The sequence below is a fragment of the Spermophilus citellus genome (assembly GCF_964194105.1).
Source record: "Spermophilus citellus genome assembly, chromosome: 4".
Classification (NCBI taxonomy): domain Eukaryota; kingdom Metazoa; phylum Chordata; class Mammalia; order Rodentia; family Sciuridae; genus Spermophilus; species Spermophilus citellus.
The window spans coordinates 181,629,805-181,655,344 of record NC_138185.1 but is presented as its reverse complement, the minus strand read 5'-3'; the positions used below and the strand labels follow the sequence as shown (position 1 = coordinate 181,655,344).

Below are 25,540 nucleotides of genomic sequence, written 5' to 3'. Positions count from 1 at the left end.
ATCCTCTCATTCAACATCACCTTAGAAAAAGCCCACTTTGAAAACTGGAATCTACTTAAAGCTACCCAATCTTTTATAAATATTTTAAGATCAAATCTTAAAATAAAGGCTATAATCATCACAAAATCAACCCAGAAAAAGAGATAAAGAGAACTACTAAGCACTGCTGTTAGTACATATTTAACCTTTTCATTAAAATTTCCAATCTTTATTTTGAAATATCTCCAATCCAAGAAACAATGGGATGATTTCCTTGTATTTTCCAAATGAACTGCTTTAGATTTGGAAAAAAAATGCTTGGCTTAAAAGTAGGACTAAACAACAAATCTACTGGTAAAAATGTAAAGCATTAGGATAAACAATCCTAATTATGATATATGGATTGATTAAAAAAGATTAAGTTTAGAGAAAGAACTGCTATCCTTTAATAAAGGAAAGAGGTAGCTCTAAGATCACATCTAATTATAATAATTGACTATTTCATGACACTAAAAGCATCAACAGGATGACACAGAAGTTATTTGACTAAACTTATCACACATGACAAAGTCATACCTATCAGGACTAATCTAGCCCAATGACAGACAATGTATTTTTTTCTCACCAAGGAAAATTAGACTTAAAACTTTCAATTTTCATTTTACATATAAAGCCAAACAAAATTAATAGGCACTCTAATTTTTTCCCAATCAGGACTTCAAAAACTACAAAATTCATCTAGTCCTAGATACACAACTATAAAACTGTGTTGGCTCTCTTTCTTAGCAGCAGCATCAACCTATACTATCTATAGAAAGTTATAATTTCCTAGGACCAAGGTTATAAACACCTTAGGTACTGAATCACCAGTGCAAGGACAGCTTATTTATTTATTTGTTTTGCAGCGGTGGGGATGGAACCCAGGGCTTCCTGCAATGCTAGCTAAGCACTCTGCCAATGAGCTACATTTCCAGCAGGCCAGTTATTTTTAATTGGGTTAAAATAAAGTAAAATGTTAAAATATGTATTCTGTAGCTCCATTATCTGTGATATAGCACTCTTGAGAAATTGTAAATATCACTGTAAGATTTGTTTAGATAGTCACTTGGCTGTATCACACAAAAAGAATATAGCTGAAATATATCTATGACTATCTGAAACACATTATCATCTTAATCTAAAATTAATACATACAATTCCAACACTAAACAAGATATCCCAGCAAATACACAAAACTGTTCTATGTAAGAAGGATGCTCTTGTTTTTATAATTTACTTTTATTCTGTTTTGGTGTTGGGGATCAAAAACCCGGGGCCTTCTATATAAATATGCACTCCACCAATGAGCTACCAACCCGTTCCCATGCTCCGAAGGGCTTTTAAGTTCATGATGTAAGACTGAAGACAGGATTTTAAAATGTAAGATTTTAAAAACTGCTAATCAACATTTCTAAGACTTTATATAAAAATAGAGGTCAAGGACTAAAGAAGTTATATCTTCTTGAAGACATAATTTTATGGGTAATGCTAGTGTGACAAATATTCAAATTTTCAACTTTGCTGCCATATTTAGAGGCAACATGGTAGTCATTATGAGGGTCTAGATCAACCAAGCTTGTACCCAATTTCCTTACTCATGTTTCCTTAAGCACACCTCATTTCTTTATATGTAAAATGCAGACAATTATTATATCTGCCTCACAAAGGTGGCCTGAGAATTAAATGAAGTAACACGTAGTGTTATATCAATTCTAACTATGTGATCTTTATTACATAACTTCATTGAACCGAGTTTTCCCATCACTAGATAAATTAATTCTTCTCTTTCTGATCAATTTTCCTCTTGCTAGAAATTGCAGAAAACATCTTACTAATAACACCATCACTAAGGAGAAGTAAGACGATATTCAATCCCATGTGATTCTTTAATTGATTTTTAGGAAGAGGTGTGAAAAAGCTTTTTTTTTGTTACTGAGATAGGAGAATAGATGTGAGGAAAAGTGTCAATTTTTATTCAGATAGACAGACTTTATATTTATACTTATAGATAGTCCTTTATAAAAATGGAGCTATAAGATTTGCAGATTAAACAAATGGCAATACAAACCATACCCTTTCTCATATATATATTTCCTTTATATTAAGTGATTTTTCAACACAATTTCCTTTTTACTCCCCCTCCCTTTTTACCCCCCAACTGGGACTTCAAAAATTATAAAATTTATCTGTTTAAATCCTGAATTAAATATAGCCTTATGTCTTGTATTAAGGTCAGAACTTAATCAATAACCCTCTTAGGTTATTTGCTATGATATAAACAATGAGTAAAAGAATATTTTCATTTAATTGACTAAATTATCTGAGAAAACAACAGGGGTTATATTGCTAAAATGGCCTTGATAAGGGACCCATGGTGATTATGCTCAAGCTGGACACTAGGGCAACCAACATCAGATGCATACTCATCAATACCCTATTGCTTCAGGAACTAGACATAAAGAAAGATAAGCTCAAATTGTCTAAGGCCAACGAAACTATCAGAATGGAGAAATGTCCCATTTTTTTGTACCAACATTCTGATATTCAGTTGTTTCTGAGCAGTTATTTCTTTTCTTTTTTGGTACTGGGGATTGAACCCAGGGACACTTAACCACTGAGCCACATCCTCAGCCGTTTTTTATATTTTATTTAGAGATAGGGTCTTGCTGAGTTGCTGAGGCTAACTTTGAACTCTTGATCCTCCTGCCTCAGTCTCCTGAGCCTCTGAGATGACAGGCATGCACCACCATGCCTGATACTCCTAGCAGTTATTTTTTATTGTGAATTCTTATGAAATACCCTTGTCATTTAATCAAGCTTCTGGTCCTAATCTTCTTATGTTGGATGTTCACGAGTATTATTCAGGAAGCCAAATCAATCTCTGAATATAAGTGCTTAACATTTCCTCTGATCAAGGTAAATACTAAATGAAACAGTGAACATACTGTTTTAAAAAATAAAAAAAAGATCTCCTTTGAGAATTATTCCTATATTAACATACCAAAAGACTCTAGATATTTAAGATCACAGAATTTATTTATTTATTTATTTATTTTAAAGAGAGAGTGAGAGAGGAGAGAGAGAGAATTTTTAATATTTATTTATTTTTTTAGTTCTCGGCGGACACAACATCTTTGTTGGTATGTGGTGCTGAGGATCGAACCCGGGCTGCACGCATGCCAGGCGAGCGCGCTACCGCTTGAGCCACATCCCCAGCCCATAAGATCACAGAATTTAAAGAGCAAAATTTGTAGTTCAAACTAGTTAAATAAAAGTGAAATTTTTCTTAACTCTGTTGTAAAAACTTTCAGATCTGAAATAAAATCATAAGTAGTATTTTTTATTTCAAGTATTAATAATAATTCGTTTTTCCTAAGATGGGGCTAACAAAAATGAGTGTTATTTAATATAATATCTTGGGATTACAGATACTAGCCAGTGAAATCTGTAATACTCCTAATCATAGGTAAAAATCTAAAGGAATGAAAGCAAAATAGATTGTGGGAAGATGTCTTTAAGGTCATTGGAACCAGATTACTTTAAAGTAAAGTTTTTATAAAATAACAGGTAAAATGTTGTATTAGTATCTGACCTGTTATCAGGTAACCTGAATAACTATATTTTCTAACTGTAAAAGCCAAGTTAACTTTAAAATAAACTTTAAAAACTAGTTTCAATATAAAGCTACTATGGTTCAATCAGCAATAATATTGAATTCTGACCTTTGGTGTCCGCATCTGTTATTTGCTCTTTGGCTACTTCCTCTTCTTCTTCAGCTATCGCCTGGAAGATTGCAGTCAGGAAGAAAAAAAGCAATTCACATAGTGGGCCTTCACTGTCATTTCCTACAAGAGCTTCCTCTAATACTTCTGTGAATAAAATGTTTAAAATGAATTTAAAATTTTATTCATATTTGAAAAAACAACTCAACTGGAATAATAAACATTTAATCAACAATAGAAAGCAGGGCCAAGTATTATATCCAAGTAAAAATTTTTAAATATTCATAATGATTACAGATAAAATACAATAAAATCATAAGTCAAAGTTACTATTTTCTCAAGCAAGCCAAAATAGCTTCAACAGACCAATATTTCATTCAAATTTAAAATGAGGCACAAATTCAGGCACTTTACAGATTATAATTTTATTCTGATTATGCAAATATTTGTTATTATATCCCACTGTTCTCAAAAGGTGTGTAGGACATTGTTGTTCACTAATTAGTGCATAGGAAAGGTAATTATTAGCTTTAATTTTTTTTTTTAAAGAGAGAGAGAGAGAATTTTTTAATATTTATTTTTTAGTTTTCGGTGGACACAACATCTTTATTTTATTTTTATGTGGTGATGAGGATCAAACCCAGTGCCCTGCACATGCCAGGCGAGCGCGCTACCGCTTGATCCACATTCCCAGCCCAGCTTTAAATTTTTAATCGCAATATTGTGTTCAAGTGTTAAATAAATGCTTCTTATCTAATTTGTCTTACCTATACCAGCACTGTTTAAACCTTTTTGATTGGTAAGGCACAATGATTCATATCTAGCTCATAAGGAAAAACTGAAGAATTTCAAAGCTCCCTGAATTTTTTTTTTTTTTTTTTTGAGACAGGGTCTTGCTATGTTACCCATGCTCGGTTCAAATTCATAATTCTCCAGTCTCAGTCTCCTGAGTAACTGAAATGAAAGGTGTGTATTACCATGCCTGGCTTAAGAATACCCTCTTATTAAAACTGAGACCATAATTATAATTCTGTTTTTTGAGGGTTCCTATGTGGATTTTTTTTTTTTCTTTTGGTATTGAGAAATTGAACTCAGGAGTGCTTATTTGCTAAGTCCCAGCTCCAGCCCCAGCCCTTTTTCTTATTTTCTATTTTGAGGCAGGGTCTCATTACATTGCTAAGGCTGGCTTTGAACTTGTGATCCTCCTGCCTCAGCATCCTCAGCCACTTGGATTACAGGTGTGCACCACTGCTTCCTGCATGCATACATGGATCTTAATATTTTGTCTATTGAACAGCTAAAAATTCAAAATTAGACCTAAATCCCTCCTTAAACTCTATTATAAATGTTTATACAAAGTAAAAGTATGTAAGTAGACAGGTAAGCAGAATTACAAATCAAAGGGAGGCAATCATTTGTCAGTAACCATGCGCATACCACTCTCGACTCAAGTAGTGGAGTCTATTCCTCCAACCCCTTCAGTTCCAGGTGGCCTGTAACTGCTCTGACCAATGGAATGTGGCCTAAATAATAACTGTGCTGGTTTCAGGCCTAATCTTTCAGAGGGCTGGCAGTTTCTGTTTTCTTGCCTTCTGAACCTTCAGCTGCCACATAAGTACAGAAGAAATGGAAGGCCATGTGAAGAGAACTGAGGCATCAGACATGTACATTAAGAAGCCATCTCAAACATCTATCCAGTTAAGCCTTTGGATGATTATGATCCTAACTAGGTAATAACACGAGAGAACCCAAGAAATAATGGAACAGTTAAGTCTAGTGACCTTAAGAACTTTGAGAAGTAGCTTGCTTTTTAAAAAATATTTTTAAATTGTCAATGGATCTTTATTTTATTTATTTATATGCAGTGCTGAGAATCAAACCCAGTGCTTCACACATGCTAGGCAAGTGTTCTACCACTGAGCCACAAACCCAGCCCCAATAGCTTGTTTTTCTTAAGCCAGCAATGAAGGGTAAACTACATAACACATCAGTATATAATTAGAGTACTTGCCTAGGGTTACGCCCTCAGGAAATTCATCTTGAAGATCAAAAAGTTCCCCAAATGCATTAAGGAACTCCAAAACCATTAGAGCATCACCAAAGATTTCAGGAGGTAGTCTAGTTTTCACTGGAGTTGGTTCTGGAAGTTCCTGCAAGATTAAGCAATTTATATAACTCTTGAATCAAGTATAGGTAAATACAGTATACTCTTTACCTAATAAAAATTATTCTATATAAACCAGCTGTCTTTAATAATCCTGGATGTTTATTATAATCACCTTTGGAACTCTTACAGATTTCATGGACTTCCAACTTTACTAGCAAGGGACTCTGAGAAAAAAATATTATTCTTCCTAAAACTGAGAATGTAACTTTAAGCTGAAGTGAATTTCTGACTCTATTTCCTAGCTAAGAGGGCCTTTTAATCTAGATTTTGAAGTCAAATTAGTTATGCAAATGTTGTCTTCAGTGCAGTATCTCCTTATGATATGAAATATAATCCCAAAAGACTGATTTGGAAGTGCTTCCTTATAAGCTGGGAATGAGTTTGGTTTTAGGTACTTAGGTTCTTCTGGAAAAAGGCAAGAATCTGTACCTAGTAATCAGCCTTAATGCATGCCTGGCGACAGCACTTACCAAATTGTCAAGGATCACAAAAACTGATCAATTATTTCTACAGAATAGTAATTATTATCAAAGTTTTTTTTTTTTTTTTTTTTTTTAAATAAAGCACTAGCAATGCTACCTTCGAAATCTAAAGCTGAATATTTGCTTAACTGGTTATTTCCTCTCAGTTAAATATAAAGAAAAGAGGTCACTATTAAATAAAAGAAACATTTCATCAGCAAAGCCACATACAACATATAAAATACACATGTGCCAAATATCATATAACATGCTTTTACCTTAAGGTCATCACATTCCATATCTTCTCTTGGTTTACTCCATTGTTTTAGGTATTCCATATATTTTCGCTTTTCTTCACGTAATTTCTCTCTTTCCTAATTAAAAAAAGGTTAGTAATAATTCTTTAAAGAAATTTAATAAACTTGAGATCTTGTTAGAAATACAAATACTTGGGCCCCACCCTAGGCTTACCAAATCAGGAACTCTGAGGTCAGGAGTAGCAATTGGTTAAAAAACCCTTCTGGTAACTTCAATGTACATTAATGTTTTAGAACCACTGGACAGAATAATACCTATTAAGTAATTCTACAAAGACCAAAAATGCCTGGTACATACTGGTTCCTGAATAAATATTAATTTAACTCATACTGCCCACTCACTACTTGAATTCAATTACATCCTGACAAAGTAAATTAACATTAGAATACTTAAATAAAACCTCCCCTTCAGTTTATAATACATTTGTTATTTTCAAGATTAATTTGAATCTGTTAACAGCCCAGAGACATGCAGGGGAACATAAGTAAAAGCAACAATAATATTATATAGTTCATGGACTTCTCTTTCTTATAATCCAGGCTATTTCTCTTGTTCACTTGGTCTTTTGTTGAAAACTTAATTTCTTTGTTCTGATATTTGAAGCTGCAAGGTAAATACTGTAAGGTCTCTAATAAAGCAGCACAAATAAAATATTTCATCATTATTTTCCAGTAAACATTTTTAATATACATTAAAACTATATTCTAACTTTGAATTTTAGGAACATGAAAGAACTATGCACTTATCAATTTTTCCACATAAAAGGGCTAGTTAGAGAACTTATTAACTGTGCTTTGAGCAGTCTGCTGTAATGTTTTTCTCCTAAAAAACAATTCTTTTTTTTTTTCTGTGTAGGAATTTTTAGTTTATTTATTTTATTTTATTTTTTTTACAAGACAGTCTGTTTTTTATTGGTTGTTCACAACATTACAAAGCTCTTGACATATCATATTTCATACATTAGATTGAAGTGGGTTATGAGCTCCCAATTTTTACCCCAAATGCAGATTAAAAAACAATTCTTACAGGACATAATACGAAGGGCATTCTCATTCATTGTTGCTGAGAGTGTATAAATAAGCCCATGTTTGACAAATATTTAGCTAAGTATATATATAGAAAGTATTTTAAGTGTTCTTAGCCTCTGACCTACTATTCTACATATTAATTCAGGGGCAGAGCAAAAAACAAACAAAAAAGAAATTTGGATTTATGAGAAAAAGACTATAAAGTGCTTAATTTTAGTTATTTGATGAATTATTGGGCAGTCACTAAAAATTCCACTTTAGGTTATTTAATAATATGAAGGAATGTTTATAATAAATATTAGGTGAAAAGAGAATATAAAATTATAAATGGTAGGTGCTCTAACTATTTAAGACCTTGAATAAAGACTGGAAATTAATTCAAGTGTTATTTTAATTCCATCCCTAACTGTTACCATTAAATTACAAGTGATTCTTATTCTCTACATTTCCAGAGTAAGTTTGTATTTGGCCCTTGACAGCACACTAAGAGCCTATTTGAAATATTTCAAGAAACTATAGGCAATTTAAATGAATACAGTGTATAACCTGATCCTCTGAGGCTAGTTGTGGATATCCCAAAAATCCACCTATGAAAATGCCTAAGTTGAACAGAACCAGCTACAGACTTTTGTTAAGAAACATCTACCACTGAAGACTATAAAGATTTGCTGGAATACCCTATTATTATACACACTTAATTTTTCAAGGAGGATAAGAACACCATAATAAATTCTTACTAATCATAGAATTTATTTATTTTAGTTTTTCATTAATGTAGACAGGGTCTTACTATGCTGACCAGACAGGCCTTTAACTCTTGGGTTCAAATGGCTCTGCTGCCTTTTACCTATATGTAGCTAGGACTACAGGTATGTGCCTGATTTGAATTTACTATATTTTATCACTATTTATTTCTTTTACCTTTGAAAGTTTCATGCATAATAATTGTCCTAAATTTGGAATTCTAAATAATGAAGATCATTTGGGTTGCACTTTAAGTTTTAAGTGAGGCATAAAGACATGTAGAAATATATTGAATCTTGCAGGGCATCTGTAATTCCAGCTACTTAGGAGGCAAGTTCAAGGCTAGCCTTGGCAACTCAGTGAGACCACCCCATTTCAAAATAAAAAGTATAAAAAGGGCTGATCCACTGGGTTCAATCCCCAGTACCGCGTGAATGAAATTAGTAAAGTATTTGAAAATTAACCATGAATTTAAATATGTAAAGTAACATTACTATTTGTAGGAGCACAACTAATATTCTAAAATAAATACCTTTTCTCTTTCTATTTTAAGTCTCTCTTTTTCCTCTTTTTTCTTTAGTCTTTCTTCTTCAACAATCTTCTTCAATTCTTCCCTCTTTTTCTCTTTATCCTCCTTTTCTTTCTTTTTTGCTTCTAGGGCATCTGCTTTTTCTCTTTTTAATTTAGCCTTTTGGAAAGCTGTGGAGAAGTCAAACTTAAAAATGTAAACAGGCAAAAACAACATTTGGCATTTTTTTATGCAACAAAAAAATCCCTGACATAATTTATGGTTAAATGAGATTAGTAGAGACAAAATTCCTGAAGGGAGTCAGCAGATAATAGATTAAAATGGGAAAAGCAAATTGGGCAGGTTTAAGACAAACTACAGGACTGGGACAAACAAATCCTTCCTTTGAAAGCCCTGATACTCAAACTGTGGTCTAAAGACAGGGCAAGGTAATCATCTTGTTAAAAATGTAGACTTTCAAGAGATCCAAGATGGCGGAATAGGGGAGATCCCGTTTCTGGCTGCTCTGTGGCATGAAACCAAGAAAGTAGACAATGAGCTTCTCCACAAGGTCTCACCTAGACGGAATACAACATCTGAGAGAGTGGGATAAGACCCCTATACAGAGGATTTTCACAGAAATCACCAGTGCTGCAACCACCCATGCAGAAATCAGAGCCTCTGTGCTCGAGTTAAGTCTCCGGACTTCGGACCCAAAGCCCGCAGGTCTAGCTCACACAGGGCTCACAAGCGGCTCACAAGCGAATCACTGTTCAACACCTCTGCAGAACTCCAGACTGTGCTCTGCTCCCACACAGGTCACTCAGCCGCTATCTATCCACAGCTCCGCCCAGCTCCGCCCAACTCAGGAGACACCCTGGCACTGGAAACAGAACAACTTCATCTTGGAAAAACTTCCTCACCATTTTTTTGGTGGGTGTGGCTACCAGATGGAATCACCATCTGAGCAGGAGATCTTGGAACTCTACAAGAGCACTACGAATCTATAGGGTTAAAAACAAGAACACAACAGATCCACAGAGCTGGAAAGGAAGACACATGAGCAACATGAAAAGGGAAGAAAGTACCACAAACAAATCAAGGCAACACATCATTAGAAGCATTGGCAGCTACAGCAGAAAAAAGGACAGAGAAAGATTTCAGGATACACATGGTTAAAATGTTTTGGGATCTCAAAGACATAAGAGAACAAATACAGGCAGTGAAAGATCACTTCGACAATGAGCTACATAAACAAATCCAAGAAGAAAAAGATCACCTCAACAGGGAGATAGAGGTTTTAAAAAAGAACCAAACAGAAATCCTTGAAATGAAAGAAATAATAAAGCAAAGTAAAAACTAATGAAAGCATCACCAACAGAGTAGACCACTTAGAAGATAGGATATCAGACAATGAAGATAAAATAAATCATTTGAAAAGAACATACACCACACAGCAAAAATGATAAGAAACCACGAGCAGAACATTCAAGAAATATGGGATAGCATAAAAAGACCAAATTTAAGAGTTATTGGGATAGACGAAGACATAGAAGTCCAAACCAAAGGAATGAACAATCTATTCAATGAAATAATATCAGAAAACTTTCCAAACATGAAGGACGAATTGGAAATCCAAATTCAAAAAGCCTACAGGACACCAAATGTACAAAATCACAACAGATCCACACCAAGGCATATAATAATGAAAATGACATACAGAATAAGAAATTTTAAAAGCCACAAGAGAAAGGAATCAGATTACATATAAGGGAAAACCAATTAGGATAACAGCAGATTTTTTAACACAGACCCTAAAAGCTAGAAGATCCTGGAACAACATATATATATATATAATGGGTGCCAACCAAGAATCTTGTATACAACAAGATTAAGCTTTAGATTTGAAGATGAAATAAAAACCTTCCACAATAAACAAAAGTTAAAAAGAATTTATAGTTAGAAAACAGCACTACAAAACATCCTTGGCAAAATATTTTATGAAGAGGGGGCTGGGGTTGTGACTCTGAGGCTAGGGTTGTGGCTCAGTGGTACCATGCTTACCTAGCACATGTGAGGCCCTGGGTTCAATCCTCAGCACCACATAAAAATAAATAAATAAAGGTATTGTGTTCAACTACAACTAAAAAAAAATTCATGAAGAGGAAATGAAAAACAACAATGAAAATCAGCAGAGGGAGGTAGTACACTAAAGAAAAACTAATAAAAGAGAAAAACTAATTCAAGTTAAATAATAAAAATAAACAAATATGGCTGGAAATACAAACCATCTCTCAACAGTAACCCTAAGTGTTAATGATTTAAACTCACCAATCAAAAGACACAGGCTAGCAGACTGGATTAAAAAAAACCCCAACAATATGCTGCCTCTAGGAGACTCATCTGATAGGAAAAGACATACACAGACTGTAGGTGAAAGGTTGGGAAAAATCATACCATTCACATGGACTGTGGAAGCAAGCAGGGGTTTCCATACTCATATCAAATAAAGTAGACTTCAAGCTAAAATTAATCAAAAGGGATATAGATGGACATTATATACTGCTCAAGGGAACTATACACCAACAGGCATAACAATCATAAATATATATGCTCAAACAATGGTGCAGCTATGTTCATCAAACAAAATCTTCTCAAGTTCAAGAGTCAAACTGACCACAACACAATAATCTTGGATGACTTCAATACAACTCTCTCTCCACTGGATAGATCTTCCAAACAAAAGCTGAATAAAGAAACTATAGAACTCAATAACACAATCAGTAACTTTAACTTAACTGACATATATAGAATATTTCAACCTGCATCAAGTGGATACACTTTCTTCTCAGCACCACATGGATCTTTCTCTAAAATAGACAATATACTATGCCACAAAGCAACTGTTAGCAAATACAAAAAAGTAGAGATACTAACAGGAATTTTATCAGATTATCATGGAGTGAAATTGGAAATCAACGAAAAAAATAAAAAATAAAAATTTCTCCATCACCTGGAGACTAAACAATATGCTGCTGAATGAACAATGGGTTACAGAAGACATCTAGGAGGAGATTAAAAAATTCATAGAGGTAAATGAGAACATAGACATAACATATCGAAATCTCTAGGACACTATGAAAGCAGTACTAAGAGGAAAATTCAATGCATGGAGTTCATTCCTTAAAAGAAGAAAAAGTCAACAAATAAATGACCTCACATTACATCTCAAAGCCCTAGAAAATGGACAAAAAACCAGCAGCAAAAGCAGTAGAAGGAAAGAAATAATTAAAATTAGAGCTGAAATCAATGAAATCGAAACATCAACAACAATAACAAAAAAAAAACAATTTAAAAAATTGATAAAACAAAAAGTTGGTTCTTTAAAAAAATAAATAAAATTGACAGACTCTTAGCCACGCTAACGAAGAGAAGGAGAGAGAGAACTCAAATTACTAGCATATGTGATGAGAAAGGTAATATCACAACAGACACTACATAAATACAGAGGTTAATTAGAAATTATTTTGAAATATTATACTCCAATAAAATAGAAGACATTGAAGGCATCAACAAATTTCTTAAGTCACATGATCTGCCCAGATTGAGTCAGGAAGATATACACAATTTAAACAGACCAATTATCAAGTGAGGAAATAGAAGAAGCCATCAAAAGCTTACCAACCAAGAAAAGCCCAGGACCAGATGGATACACACCTGAGTTTTACAAGACCTTTAAAGAAGAACTAATATCAATATTCTTCAATTTATTTCAGGAAATAGAAAAAGAGGCAGTAATTCCAAACTTATTCTGTAAGGCCAACATCACCCTGATTCCAAAACCAGGCAAAGACACATCAAAGAAAGAAAACTTCAGACCAATATCTCTAATGAACATAGATCCAAAAATTCTCAATAAAATTCTGGCAAATCGAATACAAAACATATCAAAAAGACTGTGCACCATGATCAAGTGGGATTCATTTCCAGGGATGCAAGGTTGGTTCAACATACAGAAATCAATACATGTAATTCATCACATCAATAGACTTAAAGATAAGAATCATATGATCATCTCAACAGATGCAGAAAAAGCTATTAACAAAATACAGCACCCCTTTGTTCAAAACACTAGAAAAACTAGGGATAACAGGAACATATCTCAACTTTGTAAAGGCTATCTATGCTAAGACTCAGGCCAACATCATTCTAAATGGAGAAAAATTGAAGGCATTCCCTCTAAAAAACTGGAATTAAGACAGGGATGCCCTCTTACACCACTTCTATTCAACATAGTTCTTGAGCAATTAGACAAAAGAAATCAAAGGGATATTTATAGGCAAAGAAGAACTTAAATTAGCAATATTTGGCGACAATATGATTATATACCTAGAAGACCCAAAAAATTCCACCAGAAAACTTCTAGAACTAGTAAATGAATTCAGCAAAGTAGAAGGATATAAAATCAACACCTATAAATCAAAAGCATTTCTGTATATCAGTGACAAAGCCTCTGAAAAGGAAATGAGAAAAACTACCCCATTCACAATATCAAAAAAAAAAAAAAAAAAGATACTTGGTAATCAACTTAACGAAAGAGGTGAAAGATCTATACAATGAAAACTACAGAACCCTAAAGAGAGAAATTAAAGAAGACCTTAGAAGATGGAAAGATCTACCTTGCTCTTGGATAGGCAGAATTAACATTATCAAAATGACCATACTATCAAAAGCACTATACAGATTTAATGCAATCCCAATCAAAATCTCAATGGCATTCCTCAAAGAAATTAGAAAAAAGAATCATCAAATTCATCTGGAAAAATAAGAGACCCAGAATAGCTAAAGCAATCCTTAGCAGAAAGAATGAAGCAGGTGGCAGCGCTATATCAGACCTTAAACTATACTACAGAGCAATAGTAACAAAACCAGCATGGTATTTTGAGTATGTATGAGTGTACCTTACTCAAAAACAGCACCAAAACAGACTGGTAGACCAATGGTACAGAATAGAGGACACAGATAATAATTACAATTATCTTACATTAGACAAAGGTACCAAAAACATGCACTGGAGAAAAGATAGCATCTTCAACAAATGGTGCTGGAAAAACTGGAAATCCATATGCATTAAAATGAAATTAAACTCCTATCTCTCACCATGCACAAAACTTAACTCAAAATAGATCAAGGACCTAGGAATTAGACCAAAGACTTTGTGTCTAATAGAAGAAAAAGTAGGCCCTAATCTTCATCATGTGGTATGAGGTCCCAACTTCCTTAATAAGACTCCTATAGCACAAGAATTAAAACCAAGAATCAATAAATGGGATGGAATCAAACTAAAAAGTTTCTTCTCAGGAAAAGAAACAATCTGTGAGGTGAACAGAGAACCTACATCCTGACAGCAAATTTTTATCCCTCACACATCATATAGAGAGAGCACTAATCTCTAGGATATATAAAGAACTCAAAAAGCTAAGCACTGAAAAAACAAATAACCCAATCAACAAATGGGCCAAGAACCTGAATAGATACTTCTCAGAAGAGGATATACAATCAATCAACAAATATATGAAAAAATGCTCACCATTTCTAGCAATCAGAGAAATGCAAATCAAAACTACTCTAAGATATCATCTCACTCCAGTCAGAACGGAAGCTATTATGAAGACAAAAAACAATATGTGTTGGAGAGAATGTGGGAGAAAAGGTACACTCATACATTGCTGGTGGGACTGCAAATTGGTGCAGCCAATATGGAAAGCAGTATGGAGATTCCTTAGAAATCTGGGAATGGAACCACCATTTGACCCAGCTATCCCTTTCCTTGAACTATACCCAAAGGACTTAAAAAAAGCATACTACAGGGACACAGACACATCAATGTTTATAGCAGCACAATTCACAATAGCTAAACTGTGGAGCCAACCTAGATACCCTTCAGTGGATGAATAGATAAAAAAAATGTGGCATATATACTCAATAGAATTTTACTCAGCAATGAAAGAGAATAAAATCATGGCATTTGCAGGTAAATAGATGGTGTTGGAGAAAATAATGCTAAGTGAAATTAGCCAATCCCCAAAAAACAAATGCGGAAAGTTTTCTCTGATATAAGGAGGCTGACTCATAGTGGGGTAGGGAGGGGGAGCATTGGAGGATTAGATGAATTCTAGATAGGGCAGAGGGGTGGGAGGGGAAGGAAGGAGGCAGGGGATTAGCAAGGGAGGTGAAATGTGATGGATACATTATCCAAAATACATGTATGAAGACTCGAATTGAGTGTCAACATACTTTATATATAAATAGATATGAAAAATTGTGGTATATATGTGTAAAAGGAATTGTAACTCAAAAAAAAAAAAAAAACAAAACCAAAGTACATGTATAAAGGCATCGATTGGTGTGAACATACTCTATATACAAAGATATGAAAAATTATACTGTGTATGTATAAGAATTGTAATGCATTCCGCTGTCATGTATTTAAAAAAATTGATTTATTCTTTGAAAAAAATGTAGAATTTTAGCCCTCACACAAACCTATTAATTAAGAACCCTTATTTTTTTTAATATTTTATTTTTTAGTTGTAGATGGACACAACATTTTATTTTTGTGTGGTGCTAAGGATCAAACCCAGGGCCTCACACGTGCCAGGTAAGCATTCTACTGCTGAGCCACAACCCCAGCCCAAGAAGAACCCTTATTTTAACAAGTCTTTTAAAACATTGCTTCCCAAAACATTCAAGTTTGGGAAGCAATGTTTTAAAAGACTATGCGAATTAAACATACTATGTTTATAAATTCTGGAAATTCCTACTTCTGAGATGTTATCTGAGGGTAAAAAATACTTACACTGGGAAAAAAAAAAAAAAACCAACCAGAAATATGTCTCCCACTTGGGCCCACGAGAAATATCCTTTCTTGTTCTAAAGAGTTTAGAGGGAGATATTAAAACTCACCCAGTGTCTTCATTTCTTCTTGTTTCAAAAATTTGTCTCTTTCTTTAATAGCTTTGCTCCTATAACCCATGATACTCTGTTTATTAGTAAAGTTGTCTTCCTAAAAAACAAACCATGAAACTAAACTTATAAACCAGAAATTTATATAAACTGATGGTCTGCCTGGATTTTAACTAAGTAAGAATAAAAAACAAAATTTAAAAGTCCACAAAAAGACACCTTCTTCATACTACAATGAGTTTTTTACTCTAAAGTATAACTGAACTTTTAATAACTCCAGTCAGAATAATACTCAGAACATAAGTTAATACCACAGCTTAATACCATTACTAGAGTTAATACCATTAATACCATTACTAGAGTATCATCCCAGGAAAAACAACCAGTAGTATACAGTCTTGAAATATGCATTAGAAAAACAAAAATCCTCCAGATTATTTTATAAACTAGATAGGGTAAACATCAAATATGAAAAAGACAGAGAAAAGACATGTCAGAAACATTTTTGTGGCCACTATTAAACAATGTCAAAATTTTACTTTATTCCTTGTAAGAATGTCTCTAAGTTGCTTAACATGTATAATATTCTTATTATGTTATAAATATAATAAAACAAATAATTCATGTGAATATTTGAGTACTTCGCATGGGTCAGGCACAATACTAATCATAGTGAAAAACAAGATAGATTTGGTTCCTTTCCTTATAGATAGTTTAGCAGGTAAGTCAGATCTTAAATGAAATATAGAAAGGCTTGTTATTGCTGAAGTTCAATGTTCTGAATAAACACTTTCCAAATCTAAAAATTAGGCTAAATTCTAAAATGGAAAGACTAAACAGCCAAAAAGACTTAAAATTCAGTTAGTGTTAGAAAGTAAAAGTGGTAATGAATGATTCTAACTTTAATTATCTTGTGAATAATAGTATCAATACCACTGCATCATCAAAACAAGGGACCAGTTTTGAATTCCAGTTCAAATCCCAGCTTTTATATTCTCACTTTGAGAATGGAATCTTTCTTCATTTATAAAATGGGATCCTGCCTATTTTGAAGAGCTATCATGAGGCTTAAAGAATATACACAATAAATTGTTTGATATAAAGTAGGAACAAAATAAAAAGTAGTTTATTATATTGAAAATTATTTGGAAGAAGGAAATAAACTTCATCTAGGATAGATGTTACTGAGAAGAGTGACACAGCCTAAAGGAAAGAAAAACAGAATTCCCCAGCTAAGGTTTTTTATCAGGGAAGAAGTAAGAAAAAAATCTTGTTTTGCTTATTCCTCTTATAGCACAAGCAACTCTTTTGACCACTTAACTGAAGCCTGGAAATGATTCTGAAAGACTCCTCAATAAACTTCTAAATCATGCTGACTGTGCTGCAAACTATACTTAAAAACAGTGAGAATCTAACTGTAAATGATTATAACCATTAGCAATCCCTAACTAGCAGAAGAGAATAAACAGAATTCATAGAATAAGGGTATGAGAAAATAAAAACACAGAAATGGAATTAAAGGATTAGAATAATCCAAAATAAATTTCCTTCAACTTAAGACAGCTGCGTTGGTTTCTTAGTTTGCCCAATTTCAGAAACTTTCATAGTGTCATTGCTCTCTGAATTGAGAAATGGCAATGACTTGTGGTAAAATAATTCCTTACTGCTAGGGAGCAAGCACAGAATTAAACACATCAACCTATATTGCCTTTTCCCCTTTTGTTCTAAAACTTCTTAGGGAAGATTTACTTCACATTCTGAGGTCTTTCATTACATACTTTGAATCAGTACATTCTTATTTGCTTGAATTTAGACCATCAGCTTTTGGTTAAAGACTATTTTCAGCCTGTACATAAAACAAATAATTAAATATTTAAGCAAGATGAATATTTTTATGAAAAGAACATTTTAGAACCACTTGACAGAGAAATTAGAACCTCAAGACTAACTACAGATTTTTCTGCCTCATTTCCCATTATATTCCTCTCTGTACTAACAGATCAATCAGACTATATTCACTACTCAGTGATGCCCTACAAGAGTCCCCAAATCCCTTGTGATCTTTTTTCCATACCTCAAACACCTTTCCCACTTCTTTGCTTAATCATTAGAAACCTTGTATACTGTTTAGCTCAAGTATTATTCCTTAAAGTACTCCATAATTTCCTCCAATCAGAATTTTTTTCTCTTTACACTTCAATCTCACAATTTAGTCCCTACATTTCATTCTGCTTTACATTTCAGTAATTGGTTATATGCTTGCTTCATCTTGGCAAAAAAATTCATATGGCATGAAAACAGTGTATAATTCACTCTTAAAGCCTTTCCAAACCTTAAGGCTGAGCAGCTATCAACACACAGTTCACACATACATTTTTCTTGTGTACAGTAATGGTTTTCTTCTTATAGACTACAGGGTGACAGGAACCAAACATTGCTCTTGATTCTGAATAATGTTTCATTAGCAAGTAAAATATAGTTTTAGCCTCTTCTCACTTACTTGACTAACAGATACTCGCTTGGGAGGTCTCCCTCTTCTTCTGTTAGCAGGACTGAAGATAAATGTAGGTGGATCATCAGGGAAGAAATAGGAAAAATCTTGTTCTGCTATTTTATATGCTAAGAGAGATGATGGCTTCGTAAAAGAAAAAAAAGTACAATAACAACACATTAGTAAACCGTAAACCATGTACAGATACCACTAATGTATCACATTAATTACTACTAAAGTGGTTATAAAGACCAGGCTATAGACATTAGAATTTCATGTGTTACTGTGTAGTGATACATTTTAGTTGGTTTACATTTGATCCTTTTCTAAATTACATTATTAATCAGTCTTACCAGAAAGAAAACTACACTTCAAAGATTACCATAAAACACCAAGAATGTTTTTATCAATTTGCTTCACATTCTATCACTGAAATAAATGTCCAGCCCTTTTAAATTTTTTTTTCTTTTTTAGATAGGGTTTCACTAAGTTGCCCAGGCTAGCCTCAAACTTGCAATCCTCATGCCTCAGCCTACTGAGTAGCTGAAATTACAGGTATGCCCACTACACATGGCTCAGATCCTGAATTCTAAAACTACTTCAAAATTACACATATAATAATCTATTTATTTTGCTTTTGACTAATTGCCTGAGATTTTCTATGTAAATAATTAATTCATATATTTACCATTAAAAATATACCACTATAACTCTATAAATTGTTTTTGTTTTTACTTGATACAAAATATTCATGGAATACAGTGCAATTTCTGTACCCCCAATACTTTTTTTTTAACTGTTTCCCAAACCTGAGTTTAGATTTTCATTTTAGGGTTAGGTAATAAATACTGTATGTATCAAATTTTTAAAACTGTTTTGGATAAAAGCAGAAATATTTATAAATTCATATAATTTTACCTCAGAATTTAAGTTCAGAAGTTAATCTCTCTTTTTCTTTTTTGTAGTATTGGGGATTGAACCCAGGGATTCTCAACCACCAAGCTATACTCCCAGCCCTTTTTATTTTTTGAGACAGGATCTAAGTTGTCCAGGCTGGGCTCTAACTCAATCCTCCTGTATCAAACTCCCAAATCTCTGGGATTTTAGGCATGTGCCACCATGCCTGGCCAATCTCATTCTTACTGGAAGTTGTATGGTTCAAGGACAATTACCAAATTTCTGAGCTTCTTTCCCTTTACCTTATATCTAGAACTTGTTTAACTGTCATCCATGTCTAACCCTAAATGTTTTACTAATTTTGGCCTAGTGACCAAGATCATCACTTTTTCTCAAAGAAACCATATGTCATTTATAGAAATATCATTTCAAGAAATGTATAAGAGGGGCTGGGTTGTGGGCTCAGCGGTAGAGCACTTGCCTAGTACGTGTGAGGTCCTGGGGTTCGATCCTCAGCACCATATAAAATAAAATAAAAATATTCTGTCCAACTACGACTAAAAATGTAAAAGAAATGTATAAGAAAATAATGATCCAAAAATTTAAGTATTAACAAAACAAAAACACTTCTACTGAGAACTTGATTTTCTACATTTTTAAGAACACCATTTAAAAAAAAAAAAAGATTTTTAGCTGTAGATGGATACAATCTCTTTACTTTTTTATGTGGTTCTGAGATCAAACCCAGTGCCTCACACATGCTAGGCAAATGCTCTACCACTGAACCACAACTCCAGCCCAGAACACCATTTTTAATACTTAAAATTCAATCGCGGGCTGGGGATGTGGCTCAAGCGGTAGCGCGCTCGCCTGGCATGCATGCGGCCCGGGTTCGATCCTCAGCACCACATACAAACAAAGATGTTGTGTCCGCCGAAATCTAAAGAATACTAAAAAAATTCAAAAAAAAATTCAATCGCTTCTGGCTATCATAATAATCAATAACCTATTAAGACCTTACATCAAAGTTGGGCTGGGGTTGTGGCTCAGTGGTAGAGTACTTGCCTGGCATGTGAAAGGAACTGGGTTCGATCCTTAGCACCACATAAAAACATAAGCAAATAAAATAAAATCATGCCAAAAGGAAAAAAAAATCTTACATTGAAGTAGACTCCATTAGGATGATTTCATGTTATCCTACATAATTCTGAGTATACAGAACAGCTCTTTCAGCATGAATATAAAGCACATGGGTGGTTTCTTCTCAAATATAGGATGAGTATTCCTTATGCTTGGAATCAGAAGTGTTACAGATAATTTAAGACTCTGAAATATTTGCATATACTTAATATTTTGGAGATGGAACAAAATTCATATGTTTCATATATACCTTATGTACGCATCCTAAAGGTAATTTTATATGATTTTAATAATTTTGTGCATGAAACAAAGTTTCAAGATGTGGAATTTTCCACTTCAAGTCATGTCAGTGCTCAAAAAATTTCAGATTTTGGAGCATTATGGATTTTCAAAATTAGGGATACATGCACATGTAGTCACAATAGGTTTTATTAACATTAATTGTCCAAAACCTTTATTCATATACACACAACACACAAAAACTACCCACATTTTTGTGTATTTATAAAGACTCTTAATAGCATCTTCTGCCAACAGTGGGAAGCAAATTGTTTTTGCATATGCTTGAAAAAGTATATGCAAGCATACCAAAATATCTTCTGGCAATCTTTTATACCCTTAAGTAAAAATTGTTCAGTACAATCTTAATTTTTATTTGTGAAGTAAAATTGAGCTTCTTTTCATGTTTGTTGATTTTTTTTTTGACCTGGGATTGAACCACTGGGCCACATCCCCAACACCTTTTAAAAAAATATATTTTACTTAAGAGACTTGCTAATGAAACAAAGATGACGACGAGGATGAAGGCACAAATGAGTCTCAGACCTAGGGAGATGAGTCAGACGATGAAATCCAGGAATTACCAGGAAATTTTAATAGATTAAGTCTAGCAGGACCTGCTTCAGCTATTCAGATTCAGCGCTTCCAGGTGGGAAAATAAATTTTAACAGGTACTCTGAGCTCTCAATGACTTTCCTTACACTGTTACAACATGGGTTCAGGAGAGCTCAAGAGGCAGAGAGGACATTAGTGGGTTTCAGTTTTTGAACAGGTTAACAACCAAGACCAGAGTGTCCACGTCCATGCTGTAATACCATTCAAAACTATCAAGGCATTAAAACACACTTGTGATGTACATGGTCCTAATTCGCCATTTGTACAAAGCTTGCTCGAGTCCGTTTGACACAAGCCTCTTCTTCCGAGTGACTGGATTTTTTATTGCATGTTCTTGTTTAAGCAGTGGAGATTTCCTACTTTGGAAATTCTATTGGACAGATTATGGTATGGAGCAAGCAGAGAAAAATCGAAAGCAAAATACTGAAACCCCCTTAGAAATGCTTATGGGGACGGGCGAATTTGTGGACTTGGAAAGATAGTTGAATTACGAATTTGCAGTGAGAAACTGATGTGACTCCTTTTTTGAGAAACCAGCCTCTACCCCAGAGCAAAGCCTGTCCAAGGAAGGGGGCATGGCTCTTATCCTTGGAAACATCCACAGAGCACTCCTAGGCACATACCCACCCTGCTAAGTTGTTTGTCTGCAAATAAAAGGAGAGATCTGTGGCACCAGGTGTCCCTGACTCAGTCAGGCTAAGTGAGGACCCATAGCAAACCCCTAGCAACCACCAATCAGCATGAGACAGGGAAAATACCTGGGATGCCAGATGACCCTCCCAAGTAGTTTATGGTGGTTGATAACATGGTGGGAAACCAAGTAGTTCAGCACGTACTCCCCTTGTGACTTGAACCAATCAGCTCAAATCCCCCTCTTGTACTAACCAATCACCCTTACCCAACTTGTTCTGGACAGTGAATGTGCTAATCATGTTTTAGGGTTGTTGTTTTATGATTTTCCCGTTTTAGGATTGTTGTTTTATGATTTTCCCGCGGTGTGTGATGATTTGCTTAGAGATGCTATGATGTAAAGTCCCTGCCTTCCCCAAAGAGTGTATAAAACTGCTGCAAACCCTGGGCTAGGGGCCTCTCAGCATCACCAGTTGCTGTGTGCGCAGAGGACCGGGCTAGCTCGCAATAAACGCCTCTTTGCTGCTTACATGGAGAGGGGGGGAGAGTCTTGCTAAATTGTTGAGGTTGGTCTTGTACCTATGATCCTCCTGCCTCAGTTTCCTGAGTTGCTGGGACTACAGACATGTACCACTGCCTCTGGCATGGCTAATCTTTCTTTTGTAAGAAAAAAAAAAAGTGGTAGTAACAGAGAATCTTAACAATTCTAGCAATTGCAAAATTAGTATTTAATCCAATAAATATTTTTTAAAGTACTAAAAACTGGCTCCAGATAAGTTATTTTAAACAATTTTTTTTAACATTTTTGTAATGTTATAGCTTTATAACAATACTCATTTCTTATTTTTTTCTTCCTTCTAACAAATAATTTCACAACTCTGATTACCTTAATTTTAATGACTCCATCTTGTGGTTCACAGTGTTGCTTCAAAAAAAGTTTTAATTTATCACGAGAAAATAAGTGTTTTCTCCTGCTACAGGGGGAAGAAGAAAGAAGGTAGTGTTAATATCAAAGAAAATTCAACTCAAACTCCAAATTTTCTGCAAATTTAAAAACTGAATTTTGAGCCCAGGAAATTAAGGACATTTCATCTTCCAATTGTATTTATGTAGAAATTGTGAGAAACTTTATGAAGAGGTATTTATGTTGGAAGTTATAAAATCTACTTGAGGGCTGGGATTTGGCTCAGTGGTAGAGTGCTTGCCTAGCATGTGTGAGGCACTGGGTTTGATTCTCAGCATCACATTAAAAAAATAAATAAAGATATGTTTCCATTTACAGCTAAAAATATTTTTTAAAAACCTACTTGAGTGTATCTATTAAGTCTATTATAGAAATAATATATGAATTTATTGCTTAGGAGCCATTTGGAAATAATATAAACTTCAAGGAAAATATAATATGGACTATAAACCAAATGTTATCACCCTTCCAAATATCATCATTAAAATTATTTTAAAAATTATAATCAGTAGATTATCAGATATCACATAATACTATGACTAAGTAAATCTATACCGAAATGGATACTGTAAGCAGGGCTGAACATAGGTTTTATTGAATTTTTAAATCTTTGTATTAAAATCTCATATGGAGTACTGGGTATATAGCTCAGTTGGTAGAGTATTTGCCTTGCATGCCTAAGGCCCTGGGTTCAATCCCCAACACCACACACACACACACACACACAAACACACACACACACACACACATAAGAATCCATATGTTTTGAACATACTTTATACAAAGATATGAAAAATTGTTCTCTATATGTGTAATAAGAATTATAATATATTCTGCTGTCGTGCATTTAAAAAAATAAAATCAATAAAAAATCTCATATGGAAGCCAACAAATAAGCAGATACAAATTAAACAGAAGTGTCTGGGTTCAGTAGAATATACCTTAATCCCAAGCTACTTAGGAGACTGAGAGGCAGGAACTTGGGTAATTTGGAGAGACCCTGTCTCAAAAAAGGGCTGGAGAAATAGCTCAGTGGTATAAAAATTATAGGGACTTGGATACAATCCCCAGTACCATCACACACTCTCTCTCTCTCTCTCTCTCTCTCTCTCTCTCTCTCACACACACACACACACACACACACACACACACTCTCAAATAAATCATCATCATCATCAATAATTAAAGAGGATTAAAATTAAGATTCTAAAACACTATTTTTGATTCTCCCTTATCTCCAAACACACAACAACCATGGACCACCAACCACCAACAAAATCAAATCAATAAAAACCCCACATGTATTTCTGGAAAAACCTAAACATTTTTATATAACACAAAAGTATTCCCTTCAAGAAAAAGCCAAGTTAAAAGGTTCTATAAGTGAATAAACAAACAACAAGAGTGTTTTTGCGGGGTGGTTGTTGTTTTGTTTGTGGTACCGGAGATTTGAACTCAGGGATATTTTGCCACTGAGCTAAATCCCCAGTTCTTTATTTTATATTTTGAAACAGGGTTATGCTAAATTGCTTAGGGTCTTGTTAAGTTGCTGAGGCTGGCCCTGAACTGACCATCTTCCTGCCTCAGCCTCCTGAGTCACTAGGATTATTGGCATGAGCCACAATGACCAGCAATATAAATTTTAAAGCAGTAGCCTCCCAAAAATTTATATTCTCTTCCTATACTTTAAGTTTTAGGCAAGGACTCTTTGGTTCATTGCTGTTTCCCAGAACCACAGAGTAGTTGGCAAAAAAGGAGGTACCTCTTATTGACTACTGAATAAATAAATAACCAGTCCTCCAAAAGACTACATTGTTTTGTATGGTAGCTACTAACTACACATGGTTTTATTAAATAAGTAAAATTTTTATTGGTGAGTTCACACGTCATACAAAGTTGTATTATCTGAAATACTCTAGTATCAAGTCTTCTTTATTAGAGAAATATTACTATTTCTTCATTAAAAGAGACAGTAATATTTATCTTTTGATGCTAACAAAGTGTTCTAAGTCATTTAAGCCTTCTATTGTCAAGTATAACCTTCTCACTTTATAGTTCTTTGGTTTAAAAATTAAGAAGGAAATGAGTTTAAAAGACTAACCAAGATCTAGCCAAATAATTATAAAGTATAAGTAAAAAAGAAACTAGAAAAATAAAAAAAAAATTAGAGAATTTATACTATATAAATAACATATCTTCAACTAAAGGCAAAAGAAAAAAAAAAAGACAAAACTCAAGTGTAAACAGGAAAACATTTGCAGTCTCAACTATGCTACTCAATAGTCCATAAACTAAAAGTTTTAATAATCCTGCCAGGCACACAGTGGTACATGGCTGTAATCCCAGCAATTCATAGGAAGATCACAAGTTCAAAGCCAGCCTCAGCAATTTAGTGAGGCTCTAAGCAATTTAGTGAGACCCTATATCAAAAAATAAAAAAGGGCTGGGGAGGTGGCTCAATGGTTAAGCAATCTCTGCTGCTACTACTACTACTACTACTACTACTACTACTACTACTACTAATCCATTAATATTAAATTGGAAATATTATTTTTCAATTTAAACTAAAATGTAGGATGCTCTAGAGATCTT

At 34.0% G+C, this 25,540-nt stretch overlaps 1 protein-coding gene across 3 annotated transcripts in view; it reads right to left on the bottom strand.

Moving 5' to 3' along the window:
- Positions 1-25,540, bottom strand: part of BAZ1A (bromodomain adjacent to zinc finger domain 1A) — a 114,659-nt gene that overhangs the window by 38,988 nt on the left and 50,131 nt on the right. For all 3 annotated transcript variants that reach the window (XM_081290582.1, XM_081290581.1, XM_081290580.1), the window contains 7 exons: positions 22,871-22,958; positions 18,433-18,567; positions 15,933-16,032; positions 8,991-9,157; positions 6,647-6,742; positions 5,752-5,890; positions 3,741-3,887 (listed from right to left, as the gene is read on the bottom strand). In XM_081290582.1, coding sequence (XP_081146708.1) covers positions 3,741-3,887; positions 5,752-5,890; positions 6,647-6,742; positions 8,991-9,157; positions 15,933-16,032; positions 18,433-18,567; positions 22,871-22,958 — 872 coding nt within the window. The remainder of the gene's footprint in view (positions 1-3,740; positions 3,888-5,751; positions 5,891-6,646; positions 6,743-8,990; positions 9,158-15,932; positions 16,033-18,432; positions 18,568-22,870; positions 22,959-25,540) is intronic.